A 24,182-nucleotide genomic window follows, 5' to 3' on the forward strand; every position below is an offset into this window, starting at 1 on the left:
ATTTTTGTGATTTTATTTACTAAAACATAAAAAACATAATATTCCATTCCAGCAGAATGTAAAAACAGGCAGATCCGTTTTTGGATAGATATTTACCTCGTCATTTTATAAGTAAAGTCTTATTTGTTCCCTACTCCAAGATGTCTTTTTATTTCTTTAAATGAAGAAATTGCCCTGTAGTGTTTATCAACATTCGGTTAATTAAAACAAAATCTTCATTTTACAATACTGCGAGTCAAAATTGCAGAATTTAAACATGTTAAATGGTTTGATGGAAACTATAATATGACAGTCAGGAAAAATTGGCAGATGATCCACCTCCCACAAACATTACACACAATACTCGTACGTCATAAATTTTTATAAAAGTCATGTTTTTATGCCCAACCTACGATAATATGTTTTCTGGCCTGTGCCTCCGTCCGTCCGTTTGTTTGTTCGTCCATCCGTTCATCCCGATTCTTGTTAAAGTTTTTAATCAAAATATCTAATACTAATGCCAAATTAAAGTTTTGAGACCGATTTCACTGTCCACTGAACATAGAAAATGATAGTGCGAAGTTCCAGTTTAAGTTTTGGTTAAAGTTTTAGGTCAAGGTAGTTTTTGATGAAGTTGAAGTCACATCAATTTGAAACTTAGTACACAAGTTTCCTATGATATGATCCTTCTAATTGTAATTCCAAATTAAAGTTTTGACCCCAATTTCACAGTCCACTGAACATGGAAAATTATAGTACGGATGGGGCATCCGTGTACTGGGGACACATTCTTGTAATCTATAATATGTTATATAAATGTGTTTTGATGTATGCACACAAGTATAAATACATCGGACACGGATAAACGTAAAATATGCACTTAAATTGGTTTTGAGTCTGATGAATCATTGAACAGCGGATGTTATAACCAACAAGTATCACAATATGCATAGTGTTGATAAAGTTTCAAATACGCATTATGAAACACAGATTGAAACACTTATTTAAGTCACAAACAGCACAATGAAAGATCTTGAACGGTGACCTACTCGGTTTATGTAGTTGAGGTGTACTGTAATTGTGCTAAATTGTTAATAAAGTTTACGTATTTTAATCATTTTAACGGATCAATCTCTTTTTTATATAGTAGATCAAAGTACCATTTGGTCAGTGGAATCAACATCCTGATTTACTGTTGATGTTTTACTTTTATTATTGGTTAAAATTGCTTAAAAGCTCTGACAACAAAACAGCGGAATCAGTTCTTTCGAGAACTTGCTCTCACAGAAAAGCGACATTCGATAACCTTGCATTCCCAATTACGCGAAATTACTATTAAGTTTAGTATCGTAAGAATTCTAAATGACAAAAAAATGATATTGACCCGTTGTTTTTTATGATTTGAAGCAAAATCATTTAACAATCTTTTCTAGAGAAAAAAATCACAATTTACGCTCATCGGTTCATTTTAATCGTTCAAAAACAAAAGAACGCTGACTCTACGAGAAAAGCTGTTACATGCATGATGTCTGATTAATTCTTCCCAGGTACATCATTTTTTGCTCCAGAAAAATTGAACAGTATTAGTATGGATTAAATTCCTTGACCTGAAATATTGACAAAACGTTTCATCGTGACTGGAAAAAGTCAGTTTTAAATGTATTTCCTGTACCACAAATTTTGATTCTTATATTTTATCAAGGAATAAGAATTACATGCTAAAAACGTTTATAACAGAATTCGTACAGTTGTTCATGCAGTGTATTTACTTCCAATCTTTTTTTTTGGTCCCAAAAGGTGTGTATTACTCCAAAAATTAGATTTACACAAGTTTTGTCAATTTGTTCTTTTAAAAAGTTATATATATATTAAATATGTTATAATAATTACAATTATAATCCTGGTATCTATGATAACCTTTGCCACTGTTGGTGGACGTTTCATTCCCGATGATATCACCAGCCCAGTAGTCAACATTTCGGTGTTGACATGAATATCAATAATGTGGTCATTTTATCAAATTTCATGTTTACAAAATTTTGAATTTTTCGAAAAACTAAGGATTTTCTTATCCCAGGCATAGATTACCTTAGACGTATTTGCCACAACGTTTTGGAAATTTTGGATCCTCAATGCTCTTCAACTTTGAAATTATTTGGCTTTATAAATGTTTTGATATGAGCGTCACTGATGATTTTATGTAGACGAAACACGCGTCTGGCGTACTAAATTATAATCCTGGTACCTTTGATACCTATTTACACCACTGGGTCGATGCCACTGCTGGTGGATGTTTCGTCCACGATGGTATCACCAGCCCAGTAGTCAACATTTCGGTGTTTACATGAATATCAATAATGTGGTCATTTTTATCAAATTTCATGTTTACAAAATTTTTAATTTTTCGTAAAACTACGGATTTTCTTATCCCAGGCATAGATTACCATAGCTGTATTTGGCACAACTTTTTGATAATTTTGGACCCTTAATGTTCTCCAACTTTGAAATTGTTTATCTTTATTAATATTTTGATATGGGCGTCACTGGTGAGTCTTATGTAGACGAGACGCGCGTCTGTCGTACTAAATTATAATTCTGGTACCTTTGATATATTATTATAAATTCAATTTTGGAAATAAGAAAGGGCGAATGTAACTTAATTAACATGTTAAAAAACTATTGCACTTGTCTAGCAGTAGCAACTGTTTTTCAAAACAAGTATGGCAGCTAATTATTTTGTGTCTTAAAATATCTTAAAAATGTACAAAATGAAATACTCTTTCTGTGAAAAACACCCCTAGCAAATAACTCTAACCTCAACATAATACGATTGTTCTTAAACCTTATACGGGATTAATATGAAAACACACATTAACTAATACTATATAACATGTTGTGACAGATACAATAAATATTGAATCATTCAATCATCCGAATGATAACATTTATAAATTCTTATTTAGACGTTTTTAATAGAGTTGAAAAAAAACTATACTTATGAAATATGTTATTAAAAGATTTATAGCGTAAACAGAAGATATCAAACAAATAAAATGTGGCTTCAGTCAAATGATGGTTTACAACATGTAAAAAATTCTGATTGAAATTATTGCTGTATTGTGTAAGTGCAATCATTCAATCTTCCGAATGACAACATTTATAATTATCATTTGAAGATTTTAAAAGAATTGAAAAAAACAATATTGATGATATATGTTATTTAAATATTTCGGTCAAATCATGGTGTAGACGTAACGCGCGTCGGCCGTATACTACATTTAGTCCTGGTATCTATGATGAGTTTATTTACAAGTCATGTAATGATTCCAGATTGAAATTAATTTCTATTGTTACAGTGCATTCAATAAAAAGAGTAATGAACAACATACCACAGCTCTTCATTTCATATCACATCTTGTTTTGTGGCAGTTAAATATAATATTGACATTATTGATGAGACATCAAAGATAATAAGTATTTAATGTAAAAACCACTTATTCTCTTGGTTAACTTAAAAAAGTTATGCATGATATAGTTAACTAAACGATTTGTTTGTTCCCCAGTTGTATATAGTACTTGTCTAATTGTTTGCAAGGTGAATGTCCTGTTCATAAACCCAGAGGCGCTCATTACAGATAAAAAATGCTAAATATAGTCTATTTTAAGAGTTTTATATTTGTTTTGATTCAGTTAGGCAACAATCAAGAACCACTACAGTTTGTTTCACACTTAATTCGTTCACTCTAGGCACAAAGTTAATGAAAGCAAAGCTTTTATCGTAAAGTGCTCTTACTTATGATTCTAACAATACAATTATGTACTTTTAAATTGAAATGAAACCTAATAATATTTAACAGGAATATGCAATTAATGATAAAAAAAGGAAACATATGCCGACTCATTACAATATTCAATATAAGTTGGAACCGACCATTTCACGCAAGAAAGAAGGAACAAATTCAATATATTCGAAGGAAATCGAAGTGTCCTTTCTCTGTAATTGATTTCGTTAATTAGAATTGTAATATGTATAGAGAAACATGTTGTTCTGTATTGATGTAGAATGTAATGCAAAAAACAATGCATGAAAGACGATTCATTCATTTTAAGTTTTCACATCTTTTGATTTTTTTCTGAGGAATTGCTTAGTGCCTTATGTTCATAAGGGTTCAATTAATAGTATGGTTGTTTCTTTTGTGTCTTACGGCTTCTAATGGTGCAGCGTAAACACACATTTCCCGTTTTAAATGTTTAGATGTAACCGTTCCTAATGAAGGGATATCCACACTAGCGCTTCGTGCGTACGAAATTCATTTGTAAGTAGTCATTGCTTCGTTACGTATGTGATTAAATTCCTAAACTACTAAAAAATCTAAAGTGTCACCTCTCTCTGGCAAAGTTGACATTTTATTCTGCTTAGAAGGTTTTTACTCATTGATTTTTAATGTAACCGCTTTTATATGATTTACCATAACATATATACAGACACGTATTTGTACTCCGTTACAAAGGTTCCTTAGAACATAAATAAGTATGTCACATTTTATCAAATCCTTTTTCTTGTAAAACTGAGATTTCTGAATAAGTGGTTCTCATTACCGATAACAGTATAAGCTTGTAAAAGGAACGATTAGCACTATATAAGTATTAGTTAGTTTTCAGAGAGAAACAGTTTTAATGGTATTCACTCTTGCGAATAAAATAGGACATAACTTGCAATTTAAGACCCAAAACGTACTTCTTAAACTCAATTATATCACTACAGCAAACACAGATGACCATAAAAACATATTTTATTACAGCAGAACATGTTTTATGTTGATACTAACGACACAATAATGCCTATCTTGGGGAAAACGTTATGCATACTTAAATATAAAAAGGCAAGCATTAGTTATACGAAATTTTCAAATAGAGAATTTTTAACAAAAGTGTCTGAGTGCATTACAGAATACCATACATAAGAACAAGTTTCCGAATCAAACTAGTATTCACGCGAACTATTTCATAAGTCATATAACCATAGAGAGAAACAGTATCGATATACGATTCACTATCACGAAAGGTCAACTATAAACTGTTTTTACAAATATTTTTTTGTGAATTCTACATTTAGTTATACCGGTATATTGTTGATCTGTAGCGCTCTCAATTTCTCAGGATTATGACATCCATACATATAGCAGACAATGCTTACTCTGCGAGTATAGCGGTTTTTCTCCCTTTTGAGTCCATGCAAACATATCAGCTTTAATTTGATACCTTGATTTGTCTCTTTTTACTTATTATTTTATTGTATAAAACATCTGCAATTTAAAGTAATTTCGCCTGGATTACCTTAGTACATATACTGTAAACCCATAACGGTTTTCCCACTGTACGATTCGCAATTTCCCCTCGTACGATACGCAAAATTCTTTTTTGCGATAAGCGAATTTCCAATTGCTAAATACACTTTTGTCAATTGTTCGATACATTTTTTAATGTAAGTTTTTATAGGCTTTGTGAACCAAAATTACAATTATAATACCTGCATTATAGAAATAGTTGTTAAGAAAACTTTTATTTGCTATGTTTACAATACACAATACAAATACCAGTTTATTGAAGTAAGAGGTGAAGTTTTTATACGGCCGGGTATGGGATATCAATGGTAAATATTGTTAGGCCTATAAATGAACTAAAGACATTTCAATTAGGTAATGTCATTTTATCTTACAAAAGTATATACAACAGCACAGTCAATATGGACAACATGTTTATTCTTATCTATATATAGATATTCAATTTAGAATAATTCAATATGTTTTTTTTATATATTTTATGAAAAGAATCATCCTGAAATCCTACATTAAAAAAAAAACCCAAGAGACGTTGAATACCATAGATATATTAAGGCATTGAGTATATGACAAATCTGAACAAAAGACCCACACGTTTGCGCTCATCTACTTTTATTCTGACATGTCTTATATAACTTAAATCCCTATTATTTTTATATCGCTTATTTTCTGATTTCTATTGCACTTTAATTGCATGAACATTCTTGCTTCAATATTAATTACGTCTACAGTTTGTCCCTCATACCACTGTGTTTGATAAGAAACAGGAAACAACAACGATACAATATGTAATGTTTTTGATACGTGAAAAAAGAAGGCTTGACTAAATTCCCTTTAGGCAAACTACAATAACAATACATTTATATATATTGATAACCTATTTTGAATTACAGAGATACCAAAGATTGTCGGAAGCGCTCGGTTCATATACATTCAATTACCATACAAGTTCTTTTGCTTTCAATTATTTGTAACATATTTTACGCGGTAATTAGAAAGATATAATCAATATCCTAGTTCTTATTAATGTGATATTTACTAAGTCGTTTTCTTAGCAGCAATAAAAACATCGCAATTATTTAGAAATTTGTATAATAGTAGTAAAGCTAACTATTAAACCCAACTGTTAAGCAAACTTATATGACTGTCATACAAGTTAGAGATTTAGCTAACTATAAATTCAGGTTTATTTTTATTATGTTGTGCCTAATGACATACCTGAACAAAATCACAAATATGACAGTGTTTTCATTCGTTTAATGTGTCTAACCTTTTGATTTACCTATTTGACACAAGACTCTCCTTTTTCTGTTTGATTATAAAAAAAGGAAAACAAAAGAGATACATCTCTTTGATCACCATCAACGACAGTTAAAGACTAAACGTCGATGCCGTTGCGAAGAGGCTAGTATATGAAACGAGACAATAGCGCCAATGACGTTACAAATATGGCCATCAAATACATAGTGCCAATCACGTTACAAAAAGCGCTTTACGAAACAGAACCTTAAGGAAAAAAACATGTCGATATATAGAACATGGCCATACAAATACGGTTAATGCGTTGGTTGTGTTCCTGTTGTGTCGTACTTCTCCTCTCATATTTGATGCGTTTCCCTCAGTTATAGTTTGTAAGCCAAATTTGTGTTTTTTCTCAATCGAATTATGAATTTTGAATAGCGGTATACTACTGTTGCCTTTTTTTGAAACCATCGAAAACATAGTGAAAATGACATGACAAAGGCTCCGTATGAAACAAGAGCACAAACTACATAGTGTCAATGACGTTACAAAGTAACTATGTATCAGAGAGATAGACAAAATTATTTCAAGTTTGATAAACATAGTCAGACCAATATCTTGGAAGTTGATCATTTTAAGGTCGTTCAGGCACATATCAGTGGATTCTATTTCATATGCGGAAAGTTACATAGAATCCGATTAACAATAAATGATAATAAAAAGATACAAAGTGGTAATTCTGTTATATGCAACATGTGTGTACCATGTGGTCAGTTAAACTAACAAGTTGATTAACTATTTATGTGTTGTCGGGGGTTTAGGCGATGTCGATTTTTTTATTATTTGATACCAAGTGCTAAAAAGCTACAACATACACACTGACAGCTGAGTCAATTCTTTTGAGACCTTTATTGCTTTCGAAATAAGATAATCCGCGGAATTTATTATGGTTCACAAATCCGTCTCTACTCTTATTATCTTGCAAAAATGGCATTTAGTGCATGACTATAATTTACAAATTAAACAACATATCAATTGTACAAGATTGCGGTTATTATTTTTACGAAATAATGTAATATATCTGTAGGATGACATACATGTAGCTTATAAATTAGTCCTTTTAATATGAAAATACATCTTAACCGTCATGTGAATCAGTCTATTTATAGCTCAAGCTATTTATTCGTTTGTTGTATCAACCTAATACTTGTAGAGGAATCATTCTTTTATTCATTTATTCAAAACATTTCTGGCTGCCACAGTTATAACCATTAGTCTTACACTACCATAAACATTTCAATACGACTTGTTTGAGACAATATGCAACAATGCGCTGAATTTCATGAAGTGAAGACATTAAAAATTAAAAAGAATTCACCAAAGATTGAATTATACAATATGATAAAAAGGGTAGAAGGAAGACTGATGGTAACAATCAAGAGGTAAATTGGGTATAAATTCGTTCAAAACCAAAACTCAAATTACTGCGGATTCTTTACTTTTTTCTGGTTTCCAATCTTAGTGGTTTTCGTTAGTAAAAGTCCATCACGAATTGAAAAGTCTAGCGAAGTTCGAATTTTCTTTGCTCTTGTATACAAAACAACGAAAGCAAATATCCACGACACACACTTTTTATCATCAAATAAGATTGGCATCCACATACATTCAATAAACCTAAATTTTACAAACGCGTTCAAAATACTGAAGGAATTATATTAATATTCAAGATTTGCTATAATTGAATATTTTTTTGCCTTTTTCTGCAGAACTTAAATATGTTATAAATGGATTATAACATGTCTTTTCCATTTTGGCCCTGGTATCATTCTTTGACTAAAGCCTCGAGCCGATATGGGAGTCTCGGGATGAGACCATGAAAAAAGTCATGTTATAATCTATACTGTTTGAAATAACTTAATCATTACAACCAATTGACAACACTTTGAAAAGTTAAACTAGGTATGTACTCTTCATACGTTTCAGTTTCGTTGAAATCTCGTTCTCGAATCATTTCAAAAACATGTGATAAGTGTGGAAAATATCAATAAATTAAAAAAATATCATTATAAAACTTAATTCTGTGATAAGAATTGTGTATTAATAAAAAGTAATTTAATTTTGGGGTAATATAATATTTTTTTTTGATGTTGAGAAAATGGATGAGGGGTACAAGAAAAAATGTAATTGCATAGCAATATAATGTTTCCCACAGAAAGTAACCAAAAGTGCAAATAAATTCTAATAATGCATTAGTGGTCCATTTCATCTAAAGGGAAAGTTTAAAAAAAAGTGTAAGGAAACTATTATTTGTTTTACTGCTTATAAACCTAAAATGGGTACAAATGAGAAAATCATCACAATTAGGCTCTACAATACATATATTGAACATAACGTGTTGTCATATTTGTGCCGGTAAAATATAAGATTCACATGATTGATTTAACTTCAGATGTAATTAGTATAAATGTTAAAACCGCTAATTGCGTTGGTAAGCTTGAATAGCCATGTATCATACAAGAGATCCAAGTACATAGTGTCAAAAACATAACAAAGGTCCTATGTATAAGAGAGATTGACAAAATGATTTCAAGTTCGATAAACATGTTCAGAACCATGGCAACATCTTGGCAATTGATCATTTTTTTTAAAAGGTAGTTCAGGCAGCTATCAGTTGATTCGATTTAATGTGCGGAAAGTTACATAGAATCCAATTTACACTAAAACAGAAGAGATGAACAGTCGTCATTCTTTTAAATGCAACATCCGTGTACCATGTGGTCAGTAAAAACCAACAATTGATTACCTATTTATGTGTTGTCGGGAGTTTAGGCTATGTCGATTTTTATATTATTTGATACCAAGTGCTAAAAGGCTACACCAGACACACTGACAGCTGAATCAATTCTATGGAGACCATGTTCCCTTTAAACATAAAGATAATCCTCGGACTTATAAGTATGGTTCATAAACCCGTCGTACTCTTATGATCTTGGAAAAATGTCACCACCAGCTCAGTTGTCAGCACTTCTGTGTTGACTTGAGTTATCATTGATATATGCATGATTATAAATTTGATTGTTAACAAAACTTTGAATTTTTGAAAAACTAAGGCTTTTCTACCTCAGGCATAGATTACCATATCTGTATTTGGCAAAACGTTTAGAAATATTTAGTCCTCAATGCTTTGCAACTTCGTACTTTATTTGGCTTATTAAAGATTTTTTGATTCGACCGTTACTGATGAGTCTTTTGTAGACGAAACGCGTGTCTGGCTTTAATAAGAAATTTGTATCCTGGTATCTATGACACATGTATGATGAGTTTATTTAGCGCAAGACTATAACTTAGAAATTAAACAACACAGCAATTTTACAAGTTTGTGCTTATTCTTATTTACTAAATAATGAAATATATCTCTAGGATGACAAAGCTTATAAATAATTTCTTAAATGAAAACACATCTAAATATTTACGTGTTTTTTATTATATTTTTTCGAAGAATAAGTGCTTTGTGTTGTTAAAGTACTAATACTAATCTAAAGAACATAGAAAAAAAAACAAAAAAAAACCAAAAACATCAGTTGAAGCAGTGATTTAAAATACGCACATACACAGAAAAAAATCATTAATTAATATCTCATGCGGCGTTTCCTTTTATGTCTTATAGCTTATATTCTTGGCGCCTTTATAACAATTGTTTGGCTTTTATTGTTAAGGTTAATGATCAAGGCAAATTCAGAAAAGCGTTTCGGACGCATGTCATATATGTGTTTATTACATTCGATGTACTAGGTATATGTCAAAGCTTGTGTACTGTTAGGCCTTGATAGAATCATCAGTTCGATAGTCATTGCTTTGGTACGTACATGAGTTATATAATTATGTGATAAATGGATAATATTATAGTTCGTTTTTGTGTGTGTTACATTTTAACGTTGTGTCATTTGTTTTCTCTTATTTTTGAGTGTAAATTCATATTGTGATAAGACGTGTCACGGTACTTGTCTATCCCAAATTCATGCATTTGGTTTTGATGTTAAATTTGTTATTCTGGTGGAATTTTGTCTGATGCTAGGTCCGTTTCTGTGGTGTTATATTGAAGTGTTGTGTCGTTGTTCTCTTCTAATATTCAATGTGTTTCCCTCGGTTTTAGTTTGTTACCCCGATTTTGTTGTTTTGTCTATGGATTTATGAGTTTTTAATAGCGGCATACTACTGTTGCCTTTATTTATGATATATCTTTCCCTTTCGCCATTTTGTTAGAAATCGTTTATCATGCTTACGTCAAAGTAGCAATCAAAGCTATCAAAAACAAAGATTATAATGGTGAAACTTATTTTTATGTTGATAATAGCGACAAGACAATTACTACCTTGGGAAAACTGTTATACGAACTGAAAACGTAAAGGATAACATAAGTAACTGTTACTCTGTCAACAGAAGATTAAGATTCAAGTGAATGAGTGCATCACAAAATGCCTTATAATAAATGAAAAAGAAATTTGAGGATCACACCAGTTTCTCAGCGAGCTTTTTAAGTAATCATATCATAATAGAGGAGTTGAAATACGATTCACTATAGAACATGAATTAAATATTAAATAAATTAATTTTGACTTTTACATTTTTAATGATGATTTTGTTTAACTATCTACCACCTTCGTTTGTGAACAATCGATAATGTTTTACTTTTACCTTGAATTTTAAACAATAGCTATTTTGTAAAGATTTTTATATTAAGTAAATACAATTAAATAAGTATAAATTATTATATTGTGAAAGATACAATTTGAAGCGTGCTGATTATTATTAATATGGTCATTGATATCAATTTCTAGGTTGCTATTTTCAATTGACGGAGATATATACGAAATTGATAGTTTAGTAAATAATTTGGTTATCGAGACACTCCATACTCATCAGTGGTTGTTGAAAGCTTCCTATATGTTTCAGGTTTAATTGAATATAAGTTGCAGACGTCATACATATGGTCGCATTTGTTCATGTAATAGACAACCTTTCTCCAACTGATATAGTTCTTGTCATACAAGACTGGCATTTGACCTTAAGATGTCTATCTTCATTAATATGTATTGTAACATGAATCTTCTTTTTTCCTTTGATCTTTTTATGGAATAACACAGAGACGACAAGCACGTACCACAATGTATGCTCTAAATTGAAGCAACCAAATAATATTGCATGAAAGGTCACATGGGCCTATATAACTCAATGGGAAAACTGCCATGAAATAGCCAACAACACTTTAACCAATATTGCACGAGTAAGCTCCGCCTCCTTAGGAAAAGATTACGCCTACAAAAAAAGCACACACAAAAATGTCAATTTTATTAGAATTCTTATAACAAAATACAAATCTTTAAATCTGTGTAGGTTTTCTCCGCCAGACAGACAACCAAAAAAATGAAACGACTACGCATTAATTTTTTCAAAATAGAATCGATTTTTTTTTACAAATTTTCTTTGTACTTTTGAAACATAAACCTAAAATTGATCATTACATATTGAAATGAAATTTTGTTCAAATGCAGAGTTTAGTTAGTGAAAGTTGAAGTTGCAATTTGAAAATTGAACAACCCCTTTAGTATTTGTAACGTCTTTAAGCATTTCTGGTGTGGTCCGTTGACGTTTCATCGGTGGTGTGGCTAACACACTCGTATTTTCAGTAGTCGGTTCATCACTAGAATTTTCCTCGAAAAAGGATACTTCTGCAGTTTCAGTGGCATCTCGAGGAGGATTAAGCACATTTGAAACCTTTTTCTGTATTGTTTCATTTGAAGTTTTGTAGGTTCGGACAGCATTTGATCTGTGCCCCGTTCTACCCATTATCTCCTGTTCCTCGATCCCTGCTTGGTATAGTTGAGTCGCACATGTACGCTTGCCTGAATGATTTGAAAAGTTGCCCTGAATACCACCTTTCTGACAAATTTCCTTCATGAAAAGGTCCAATTTGTTAATGCCAACAGCCTGCTTTCCATATCTAATAGTTTGCTCAGAATTTCCCTCGAGTGGTTTACGGTAAAAGATGCCATCATTACCGAGCGCCTCTAAATATTTCTGAAAATGTGTAGCAATGCATCGAGGACCTACAATGGTAATAGAAAAGTTAATGAAGTTTGCAGATAGATGATTTAAATATAAAACAAGATGAAAATATCTCGTCCATTAAATATTTGACTTTATATTTACGGCAAATTATTAAAAATTAAACTAAAATATAATATACACAAATACACAATATTCTTAGGAATATTACTTGCTTATAGTTACATATTAAATAATTAAGCAACATGAAATTAACAAATAAAACTTATCATGCACAGAACATGTGAAAACTGGATACAATCTATTTAATCCTGTTTTGTAATGGGTTGAAAATCACATTTAACAGTATATTTAACATACTGTTAAAAGTACTGACAATGCAATCAAATATGGCTATTCAGCTGACTATATATGCGGTTTGGGTTTTGCTCATTGTTGAAGATGGAACGGGGACCTACAGTTGCTAACTTCTATATACAAGTTATTTGGTCTGTGGTGGAGTTTTCTCATTGGCAATTATACAGCATATTCTTACTTATATAAATGTATAACATAAAGAACCATTTAGAAATTACAAATAAATGTCTTACCTTCTTCGGAGTAATGTTTGATATCCTTGTTATCCAGACTAAGATGGGATAAACCTCCTTTGAAAGTTTTTGTACTCCTCCCTATGAAGCGCACATACTTTCCAGTTTGGTCGGTCCCAATTTCAAATTGGGAACAGTCTAGATTACGGTGTTCATCTCGTCCTCGCAAACCAAAAAGTTTGCATGCATAGAAAAAAGCAGTATGCTGGAGCGATACAGAATTCGTCATTCCAAAAACCCCCTTTTGCCACAAATTTTCTTCATCTTGTAGACTGAGAGGATCAGCTCTTTTAACTTTTGTTCCGAACCCTTTTGATAACAATTCTTTCATCCGAGAATCAAGGACGCGTCTGAAAGTAACAAATCTCAAGTCTTTTTCGTCAAGAAAGTTCTTATCATTCACGTTCATGTCCTTGCAATAGCGCAATAATCCACATATTATGCTATAGAGTGACTTGGGGGGATATTCCTCGCCTTTCTTATTACGCACTTCAATCACGAAACGTTGTAGCCAGTGGTTCATTTCGGCAGCTTCGAGCATATATATGTCAGCAATACTATCGCCATGTTTAGATCTTGCGATTCTCCATTCATTAAAAACACCAATAGACCACTTTGTATTCTTTTTCGTGTTCGCGTTTGTTTGAGACGATATCAGCTTTTCTATATCCTCATCTGAAACTGGTGCAGTGAAACGCACCGGTTCGACATCCTCATCTAAAACGGGTGCGGTAAAACGCACCGGTTCGACATCCTCATCTTTTAAGTCGGTTAGCAAGAAATCTCCTAGCTCAAATGTTCCCAAGTGGTAGTAATCCACAGCCTGTGATACACTCATGTTATAAAATGGTTCCATATTTGAATGAATTTGCGACAGTCTAATATTCTCCTCTATTGTTTCCGACGCATTGGCTAACGACATGTCTTCCTCGACTTCTTGAAGAACCTGCAAAATAGTAAAAATCGTTTCAAGAGAACTTATATTTCCAAAAAAAAAGGTCCCATCTGGGGCATATAAATGACATCACATCACAGTAAAAATTTACCGATTCACGATTAGAAGCACATGCATTTTGAACATTAACTTCCCTTTTTGGGGCCCCAAGGTAAAAACAAATATTTTCGCTTGGGGATCTTGTAGATAGAAGAAAAAGGCATGGTATCGACTGATTATTAATTTTTAGGACTTGGTATCAGTTTAATATTGTAGTAAATTGTACATATGGGAAAATAAAAACATTTTTTTTTAACATTTTGGCAAAAAAAGGGGGGTCCGTGCCTCAATATGACAATACTAAGCGTAAATCATTTTATTTCAATTTAAAAAATAATACACACCTGAGAGAGAACCAAATCATCCGTATCTACATTTTCAATTTCAAACCAATCTGGTAGAGACTCTAAGGGTAGAGAGAATGCGTCTGCCATCATCGCTTCCTTCAGAATCATGCGCTTTGATAGATTTTCGCGCCAAACGTGATTTGTTTTTCACGGACTGTCATGGGCGTGTCATTCATGTCACAAATCATTTATAGCAACGCCTTCCTCGTTAGCCAAATAAACTTCTCACGCTACGCGTTCGAAAGTTTATTTGTCTAACTCGGAATCCTATGCTATAAATATAACTTACTGTGTTAATAAAGGTTTCTAAACCTGCAATACATTAATAGAGTTTGTCTGACCGTTATTTTATTCAATTATCTGGAGTCCTATTTTTATTATGACATTTGTATGGAGTGTAAAATCGCATGGCTGGTAATGTTTGCATAGCAGGAAATCTTACTTTTCATACTGCAAATACATATGCACTTTACAGAATACCCTCATACCGCCATACGGTTTAACAGACACCCTACATAATTTCGTCAATATCAATGACATTTACCGACTCTATAATATAATTGCTGAAGTTTCGGTACTACGATATCTTTTGCAAATCGCTAAACACAATCGAGCCAAGATTTCATCTCTAACAAAAATCAAACTAATAGCATACAAACGGATTTCTGATAAAGTCATCAACCGATAAAATCCAGGAAGATATTCTGGTCATTTTATGATGCAAAATGTACATACTCGGGTTCAAAATAGACAAAACAGCTTGAAGACAGGTTTATTATGTAACTCTTGTAAGGTTATTAGGCGGAGGCGTTACAGTTATCCAGAACAGTAAACATTCTCGCTACATTGAAGACCTGTTGGTGACCTTCTGTTGTTGTTTTTTCTATGGTCGAGTTGTTGTCTCTTTGACACATTCCCCATTTCCATTCTCTATTGTATACATAATTTTCATTCTAATTTCCTTTATATACCAGGAAACATATTGCCATCTTAAAATAAGAATAAAATCCAACCGGGTTTACTTCACGCAATGCACGACACGTGTGACTCTTTTGTTAACAAACTGAATATGAGGCGTGTGTGTGACTAAAATGTTATTTTGAAAATATGAAAATTTAAAAGTTGACTTTTAATGAGATTTAATTCATAAATGTTTACAAAATCACTGTCAAGTATATTTCTTTTTTCTTTGTTACAGTTTATAAAAATAAGTCGCGATCATTTAAGAATTAACTTAATTATTACATACTTTATTAATAGTTTTTTTGTACACAACATGCACAAGCAGTGAAACACCATGAATCATATGAATTTACAAAAAAAGATAGTGCACGTCAATTGTTATCAATATACATGTCTTTGCATATGCACGGCATTTTAACATGTTTTAGTTTCATGGTAGCGTATTCGCCGTAAGCATGGTTAGTGCTTGAGGTATTTGGTTTGAAACCTGGTGTGGTTACGGTACATCAGTGGCAAACCAAGGAACGATGACAAACAAAAATCAGTACACACAAAATAATTAGACTACTGAAGATTGAGCAAGTTAGAACATGTGCCACCCCTCATGGTGCTCATGTTATGACGTAAGTATTTATTTAGTTTACATTTAAGAAAAAAGTACAGGATTGGATTTTTTTTATGAATGTTTACATATCATACAATCAGAAAGGGTGTTTATCAAAATCAAAAGGAAATTAATTACAGATTAGAGAGTATGTAATTAGACATTACATTATTTCATTCATATGATCATTGGTTTAAGCAAAACATGTTTTGAGGATGTTGATATTAATTTGTTTCCCAAACAAATGAAAAATCAATGAAATTGAAGCACGTTCTGAGTAGTATCACGCATCTGCAGATTTGAGTTGGATATTAGTTGTTCAGTTTTTTATCTGATGTATTTTGGGAGCTATTCATTTTGTTCTTTTTTTTTTGTACATGGTATTGTCAGTTTAACTACGATTTTGTAAATTTCATTAATTCCGTAAAATCTTCCTCTATTTTTTAAATATTGTACGTTAAGTTTTATCAAATGTCCTATTTACAAAAAAAATGTAGTAAAAGAACACACCACAACTCTGTATAGAAATCCATCACTAAGGGTATGCATAATCTTCTCTTTCCATTTGAAAAAGACAAGTTAAACATAAGCATGAGTTGTACCTTTTTATACTTGAGATATAACTGCAGGCTTTGACTTGATAACATCCCATAAAATATAGACAAGCAATTTTTGACATAGAAAAAATATCAGACAGTCAATTAAATTCAATGTTATGTCATTACCTAATGCCTAGGACATTATTAGGTCCAATATCTGATGTTGTAATTCGAAGTAGAAAACATCATTAGAACACAGACGAAAGAAAACATTCAGATGTAACAAAGGTATTTCTGTAATAGCATACATTTCCGCTCCAATCTAGACAGATAACTGTCGGAATCATCGAGCTATTTAACTTATCGGCATAATGACTTAATCATGTTAGTTTAGATAAATCAGAAGATAAATGTGCATTGTTATATTGTTGAGCTTACTATCAGAATCAGCATGTTTTCAAGTAGAATTGATTATAAGTGAAAGTAAAGAAACAAGTAGAATAGAAAACTTTCTCATCTTAAACTGCAAATGATTCAATTGTGGTTCTACATTGACTGTTAAACTTTTGAAAAATCGAACCTAGTCATTTCACAATTGTACAAAACGTCTGAATTATTTAAAAAAAAATGTGTTTTACGAAAGAGTTCAAATTTGTTAACGCTTTATTAAGGTATTATCATATTGTTCGGATGAGTAATGGAAAACTGGCGCGTGTATTATAATTTGAAGTCCGCCATGTCTGTTAATGTTTATATACAGGAATTATATATGTGGCAACTTCTTAGTAGTTGTGGTATCTACCAGTCCCAGTTTATGAAGACAAATCAGCTGCTATATCTACATGTAGATTACTGAGTATGAGGCCATTATCATTGTATCTTTTGAAAGCTCTCGCTGAGATGTAGATTATGAAAAGAGGGACAAAAGATAACAGAGAGACAGTCAAACTCATCAATCGAAAATAAACTGACATCGCCAAGGCTTACAATGAAAAGAACAAAAAAAAAAAACCAGACAAACAATAGTTAACAAGACACAACATAGAAAACTAAAGAATAAACAACACGAACCCCACCAAAAACTAAGTGTGTTCCAGGTGCTCCGGAAGAATAAGCAAATCCTGCTCCACATGTGACACCGATCGTGTTGCTTATGAGATAACAAATCTGGTAAATAGTCTAATTCGGTAGGTCACATACGTAGAAGAAATAAACTTTAATTAAGATTCGGTTTTATTATTACTTATTGACAGCTTTTGATTGAGAGTAAATAGATAAAAAGTTGTTATTAACCTCTCAAATAACGAAACTACGTTTCATATCAGAAGTAAAACAAATGTGTCGGGTCTATGAATGCTTCTGTTACATCTTTTTTTTTATTTAGGATTCACTGCCTTATATCATTCAATCAACTTATCGAAGAACATTTAAATCACGTATTTACACGAATGACCTCATGTAGAGATGTATACTCACATTACAAACCAGAAATAAACCCTTTACCAATAATATTTGTTAATAGTGATCACACAGCATATCAAACAAAATATATGTGGCTTCAGTCAAATCAGCATGACCATAGACAATATTTCATTCAATATTTCCAAATAGAATAAATGTTCTATTGTTACAATACATCCAAGAAACAGTATAATCAACATAACGTCTTGATAGGTTTTGTGCCTGTAAAATATAATCATTGACATGATTGATGAAACGTCAAATGTAATAAGTATAAAATGTCAAAACCGCTTATTGTGTTGTTAAACTTGAATAGTTAAGTTTAAAATAGAAAACAATTCATAAGACTTCGGGCAATAGTATAAATAACTTAATCATTCATTTGTCCCATTATAGTAGTGGAAAAAGCTCCAGCGATTTTGTTTGTAAGGTGAATGTCCGGGTCATAAACTCTCAAAACTCGGGGCAAAATCCTTAATTGTTAACAAAAGTGGATTTTAAGAGGAAAATATTGTTCCTTGATATAGTTTGGCAAAATCAATTACTCTCAATAATTTCACTCTAGGCACTAGGCAATGAACACAAAGCTTAAAATTGAAAAACAACCTTACCATTTCCTCTGTTTTTGTATCATGGTTTCCTTTAGAAAATACTTTCTTTTTTATTGAAACATATTGAAGGTACCTATTAAACTAAGTTTCAGGGTAAACTTGTTTCATTTTACAGATAATATTATAATTTAATGGATGTGTATGGAATATATATTTCAGAGCTGAAAACAGTACAATAAAAAATTACAAACCAAGTTTTTCAGAGATCAACTTAAGGTCTTTCCACCTCGGTGATAAGAATGAAATTTAAAAAAAAATGATGTTAGAAATTGTCATTCCGTGTTGATACTGATATATAAAAAAAATTAAGAGGTTTATGCAGAAGATTTAATTGTTTTATAATGAACTAGATTTTTTTTTTAGCAAAGGTCAATATCTAGAACATCAAATAGACCTTTGACCTTGACCTCAATTTTGAGGTCATAGGTCAGTGATCTAAAATCAAAAGACTCCAGGTCAATCACTTGTATAGTTGTGGAGAAATCCTGATTTCAAATACAAAAAAACTCCTATAAGGGTTAACAAAAACTCAACGACTTCAATAGGTTGAAGTTGCGCCTTTTTGTAAACAGTTATTTGGCAAACACATCATATCATGTAATGTCACAGTTTCTTTGGAATAACGAAAATTAGCAAAAATCCAAATTTATTACATGAACTTGACCTTGATCTTGACCTCAATTTCCTTCAAATGAACCAATGACTTTTTATCATAAGACAGTAGGCCACTACGACTTATCGCCTATCTTTAATTTGTAAAGGGAAAAAACTCCCGTAAGATGTCTTTCGATCACCAAGGCCAAAATTAACCAAATAATTCTGAAGAGTAGCCAAACAATTTGGTGAAAACAGTTTTCTAAAATTTTAAGGTTTTAAAGATAAAGCAATAACAAAAAAAAAGGGGACGCGAGGAGATAACTCCTATAAGAATAAGTGTTCGGTCATCCAGGGTGAGTTTTGAAACTCTCATTACTATACAACATCATTGGCTAAAATTCCATTCGATATGTTGAAAGACAAAGAGCATTTCAGACGGCAGAAGAAACAAATAATCAGAAAAAAAACAAAAGGTCTTTCCATGAAAAGTGGAAAGACCTAAAAATACCAAACTCCGAGGAAAATTCAAAACGAGAAGTTCGTAATTAAATAAAATAATCATAGCCCAATCACATCCATCAAACGAAGAGATAACAACTGTCATATGACTTGGTAAAGACATTTTTGTATGTTGAAATGGAACCCTAACCCTAACCCTAACCCTAACCCTAACCCTAACCCTAACCCTAACCCTTACCCTAACCCTAACCCTAACCCTTACCCTAACCCTAACCCTAACCCTAACCCTAACCCTAACCCTAACCCTAACCCTAACCCTAACCCTAACCCTAACCCTAACCCTTACCTAACCCTAACCCTAACCCTAACCCTAACCCTAACCCTAATTGGTATTTTGTTTGCAATTTTGTTTTATGTGTATTGTTGTTTGCGTTTAAGTGGTTTTTCGCTGATTTGCTATTTTTTTATTTTTCACATAGCAAAGTAGTCAAATATAATTGTCTAATGTATTAGTGATTACATAAATTTGAACTGTGATATGTATTCATAACACTTTAAACTTTTTTTATATATCTTATACAACAATCAAATTCTATGTTGACAAGACAATTGCTACCTTGAGAATACTGTAGTTGAAACTAAATACTAAAAAGGAAAACACAAGTTGTTGTAACTCTGTCAACAAGATTTATATCCAAATGAATGAGTGTATCACAAAATGCCTTTAAATAACTTAGAAAGAATTTTTTGTATTACATCATTTTTAAAGCTGGATTTGTAATAATTTATATCATTATAGATAAAAAAAATCTTTCACTACCATGTAAAATTAATTAAATTAATAAATGAGTTTAGTTTTTTTACATTTGTTAATATCTTGTTTAACTACCTCATTTTCAAATATTTTGCCACGAGCATCACTGAAGAGACATGAATCGTGAAAATGTGCATCTGGTGCAAGAAAATTGGTACCGTTAATTTTATTGCAACCAATCGACGATACTTTACTTTTATCTTTAATTCTAAGGAATAAATAATTCAACGGGTGCCACATGTGGAGCAGGATCTGCTTACCTTTCCGGAGCACATGAGATCATCCCTAGTTTTTGTTTGGGTTCGTGTTGTTTATTCTTTAGTTTTCTATTTTGTGTCATGTGCACTATTGTTTTTCTGTTTGTCTTTTTCATTTTTAGCCTTGGCGTTGTCAGTTTGGTTTAGATTTATGAGATTGACTGTCCCTTTGGTATCTTTCGTCCCTCTTTCAAGAAGATCTTTATAAGTAAAAAAAATAGAAGTTCAAATATTATAGTGTAGAACATTTTGAAGTGTTATAATTTTTATTAGGGTTTAGATTGATATCAGTTTTTTTAGGGTGCTATGTTTTATTTGACGGAAACATATACTAAATTGGTAGTTTAATAAATAATTAGGTATCGAGACACTCAACACTCATCATTCGTTGTCGAAAGGTTCTTTTATGTTTCGTGCTTAATTAAATTTAAGTTGCAGACGTTATACCTATGGTCGAATTTGTTCCTGTAATTGACAACCTTTCTCCAACTGATATAGTTCGTGTCGTACAAGACTGTAATCTGACCTTAAAATGCATATTTTCACAATGTTTAATTATTCTGTTTTGCTGTGTTAATATGGCTTTTGAATATACAATACACTGACTGTTTTTGTCTGATCGGTAACTTAATTAAGTATCTGACGTCGTTTTTATCATTATTTCATTTTGATTGCGACTTTTGTACAGAGTATGTTCTCATACATGTCACATGGCGGGTACGGTTTCCATAGCAGGAGATGCTTTCTTCTTGTAGTCTTGATTTACATTAAACGAAAAGTTAAAACTCCTTCCTAATCATTATCTTTTGCCACGATACACAATTTCTTTAGGAGACTACACCTTTGTCAGTTGCATGACACAAAATACCATACTGTACAATACATCTTTACCATATGCATTGTACATGATACCTTCATACTGCCATATGATTTATATGGAAGTTTTAATAATTCATAATGCAAAGTCAATTTCTATATCTTTAAAATTAAATAAGCCAAATTGACTTAAGCCAAAAAAGTTGGATAGAAACGCATTATAAATAATTAGGTAAACTTAAAAAATAAAGAATATTACACTTCGATGAAGACCTGTTACACTAACCACTCATTAAAACTGAATTTAAGTTTTGTATATGCTGACATGTAACACCTGGTTATCATTTTATTATCCCTTTCATAGGCTTTGTGAACAGACAAATACAAAACAGTAAATATTTGATAAAATTTGTTGTAAATAAATAATTGTCAACGTTACTAAATGTTTGCAATAACATACCATACTTAATTGAAGTAAGATATAAAATGTTATCCGACCGGACATAGGAAATCAAATCTATATGTTTATATTCACTTTGAGAATTTGATATCTGCGTGTTTTCCTTTTGCCAATTAAACGGCTTCTATATGAATTTAGATATATATGATATAAGTAAATGATCTAAACCGTTTGCCATAAATATTTGTAAAGGTCATTATATCTAACAAAAGTATATACAACAGCACAGTCAATAAGGACAAAACGTTGATTCTTATTTTTATAGAGATATTCACACATATCAGATAAGAACAATTCAACATGTATTTTTTTCATATTTTGTGAAAAGAATCGTTTAGAAATCCTACATTCAAAAGAACAAGAGATGATGGATACCATAGAGATTTTAAGCCAGTGAGTATATGACAAAACTGATAAGACCTACATGTTTGTGCTCATCTATTCTTATTCTGACATGTATGATATCACTAAAAATTCCTGTTATTTGCATATTGCATACGTTCTGATTTCGTTTGCATTTTAATTGAATGTACATTCTTGTAAAAATGATAATTACGTCTAAAGTTTTTCCCATAATACCACTGTGTTTGATAAGAAATAGGAAACCACAACGATAGAATATGGAATGTTTTTATACGTAAAAACAGAATGCTTGACTAAATTTCTTCAGGCAAACTACAATTACAATACAGATTTAATCAATATCCGAGTTGTTATTAATGCGATATTTACTAAGTCGTTTTGCTAGCACCAATACAAAAAATTGAAAACAACACGTTTAATAATTTTTTGTGAAGTGCTATTTTGGATTTACCTTCATCAGAAACGCTCAACGCCAAAAACTTTAAATCGAGGATGTATAAGTACCGAAAGCGTCGAAGAGCTACATGTAAAAAATACCTCAAATAAATAGCCAAATTCATCTAAAGCAACTCTGTCTGATTGAGTTGCAACCTTAGTTTCTTAATAATTTATAAACGGCCAATTTTAGTAAAGTTTGTTAAATCATGTCAGTGCCGAAATACTTACTACTGCGCTGATGATACCATCGGGGACTGATACTCAACCAGCAAAGGTATGGATCCAGTAAATGAAAAAAAATGAAAACAATACGTTTGATATTTCTTGCGTTCGAAGCACTTTTCTGGATTTACCTTCATCAGGAACGCTAATAGCAAAACACTTGAAATCCGAAGTTGTATAAGTACCGAAACCGTTGAAGAGCTACATGTAAAAAATACCTCCAACAAATAGCCAAACTTATCTAAGGAAGTTGCAACTTTAGTTTCTTAATAATTTCTAAATTTATAAACAGACGAAGTTTGTTAAATTATGTCAGAACCTAAAAACTAACTACTTAGCTGATGATTCTCTTGGAGACTGATAATCCTCGCAATAATTTCGAAATTCGCATTATAATAAAGCTAACTATTAAACCCAACTGTTAATGATTTTCTTGATAGAGGGTGACTGCTTACAGGGAAGCTATTAAACCAAGAGTTCCAAATGGTGAAGTTGAAATCATCCCTTCGTAAATTTTACGGACGCCATCACGAGTTGGTTGACCGTTATGGAATAACCGTTTCACAAATGATATCGGATATGTTCCTTACGTCCTAACTACAATCCCCTTCCCTTTCATGAATTTGACCTACCGAATTAGACTATTTACCGGATTTGTAATCACATAAGCAACACGACGGGTGCCGCATGTGGAGCAGGATCTGCTTACCCTTCCGGAGCACCTGAGATCACCCCTAGTTTTTGGTGGGGTTCGTGTTGTTTATTCTTTAGTTTTCTATGTTGTGTCATTTGTACTATTGTTTTTCTGTTTGTCTTTTTCATTTTTAGCCATGGCGTTGTCAGTTTGTTTTAGAATTACGAGTTTGACTGTCCCTTTGGTATCTTTCGTCCCTCTTTTAAGCAAAATTATATGACTGTCATACAAGTTAGAGATTGACCTTACTATAAAACCAGGTTTATTTCTATTATGTTTTGCCTAATGACGTACATGAACGAAATTAGAAATATGACAGTTGTT

General features: G+C 31.8%; 1 protein-coding gene and 1 long non-coding RNA gene across 2 annotated transcripts in view; both read right to left on the minus strand.

Annotated features, from left to right (window-relative positions):
- LOC134691044 (uncharacterized) overlaps window positions 1-24,182 on the minus strand; it is a 261,558-nt gene that overhangs the window by 39,220 nt on the left and 198,156 nt on the right. The gene's annotated exons all lie outside the window — the stretch shown is intronic.
- LOC134691038 (uncharacterized) lies at window positions 11,980-14,809 on the minus strand. Its single transcript, XM_063551228.1, has 3 exons — window positions 14,558-14,809; window positions 13,220-14,165; window positions 11,980-12,670 (listed from the first exon to the last, which is right to left on the minus strand). The coding sequence occupies exons 1-3, from the start codon at window positions 14,666-14,668 to the stop codon at window positions 12,123-12,125; spliced, it is 1,605 nt and encodes a 534-aa protein (XP_063407298.1). The 5' UTR covers window positions 14,669-14,809; the 3' UTR covers window positions 11,980-12,122.

The sequence above is a fragment of the Mytilus trossulus genome, chromosome 11 (genome assembly GCF_036588685.1).
Source record: "Mytilus trossulus isolate FHL-02 chromosome 11, PNRI_Mtr1.1.1.hap1, whole genome shotgun sequence".
NCBI lineage: Eukaryota > Metazoa > Mollusca > Bivalvia > Mytilida > Mytilidae > Mytilus > Mytilus trossulus.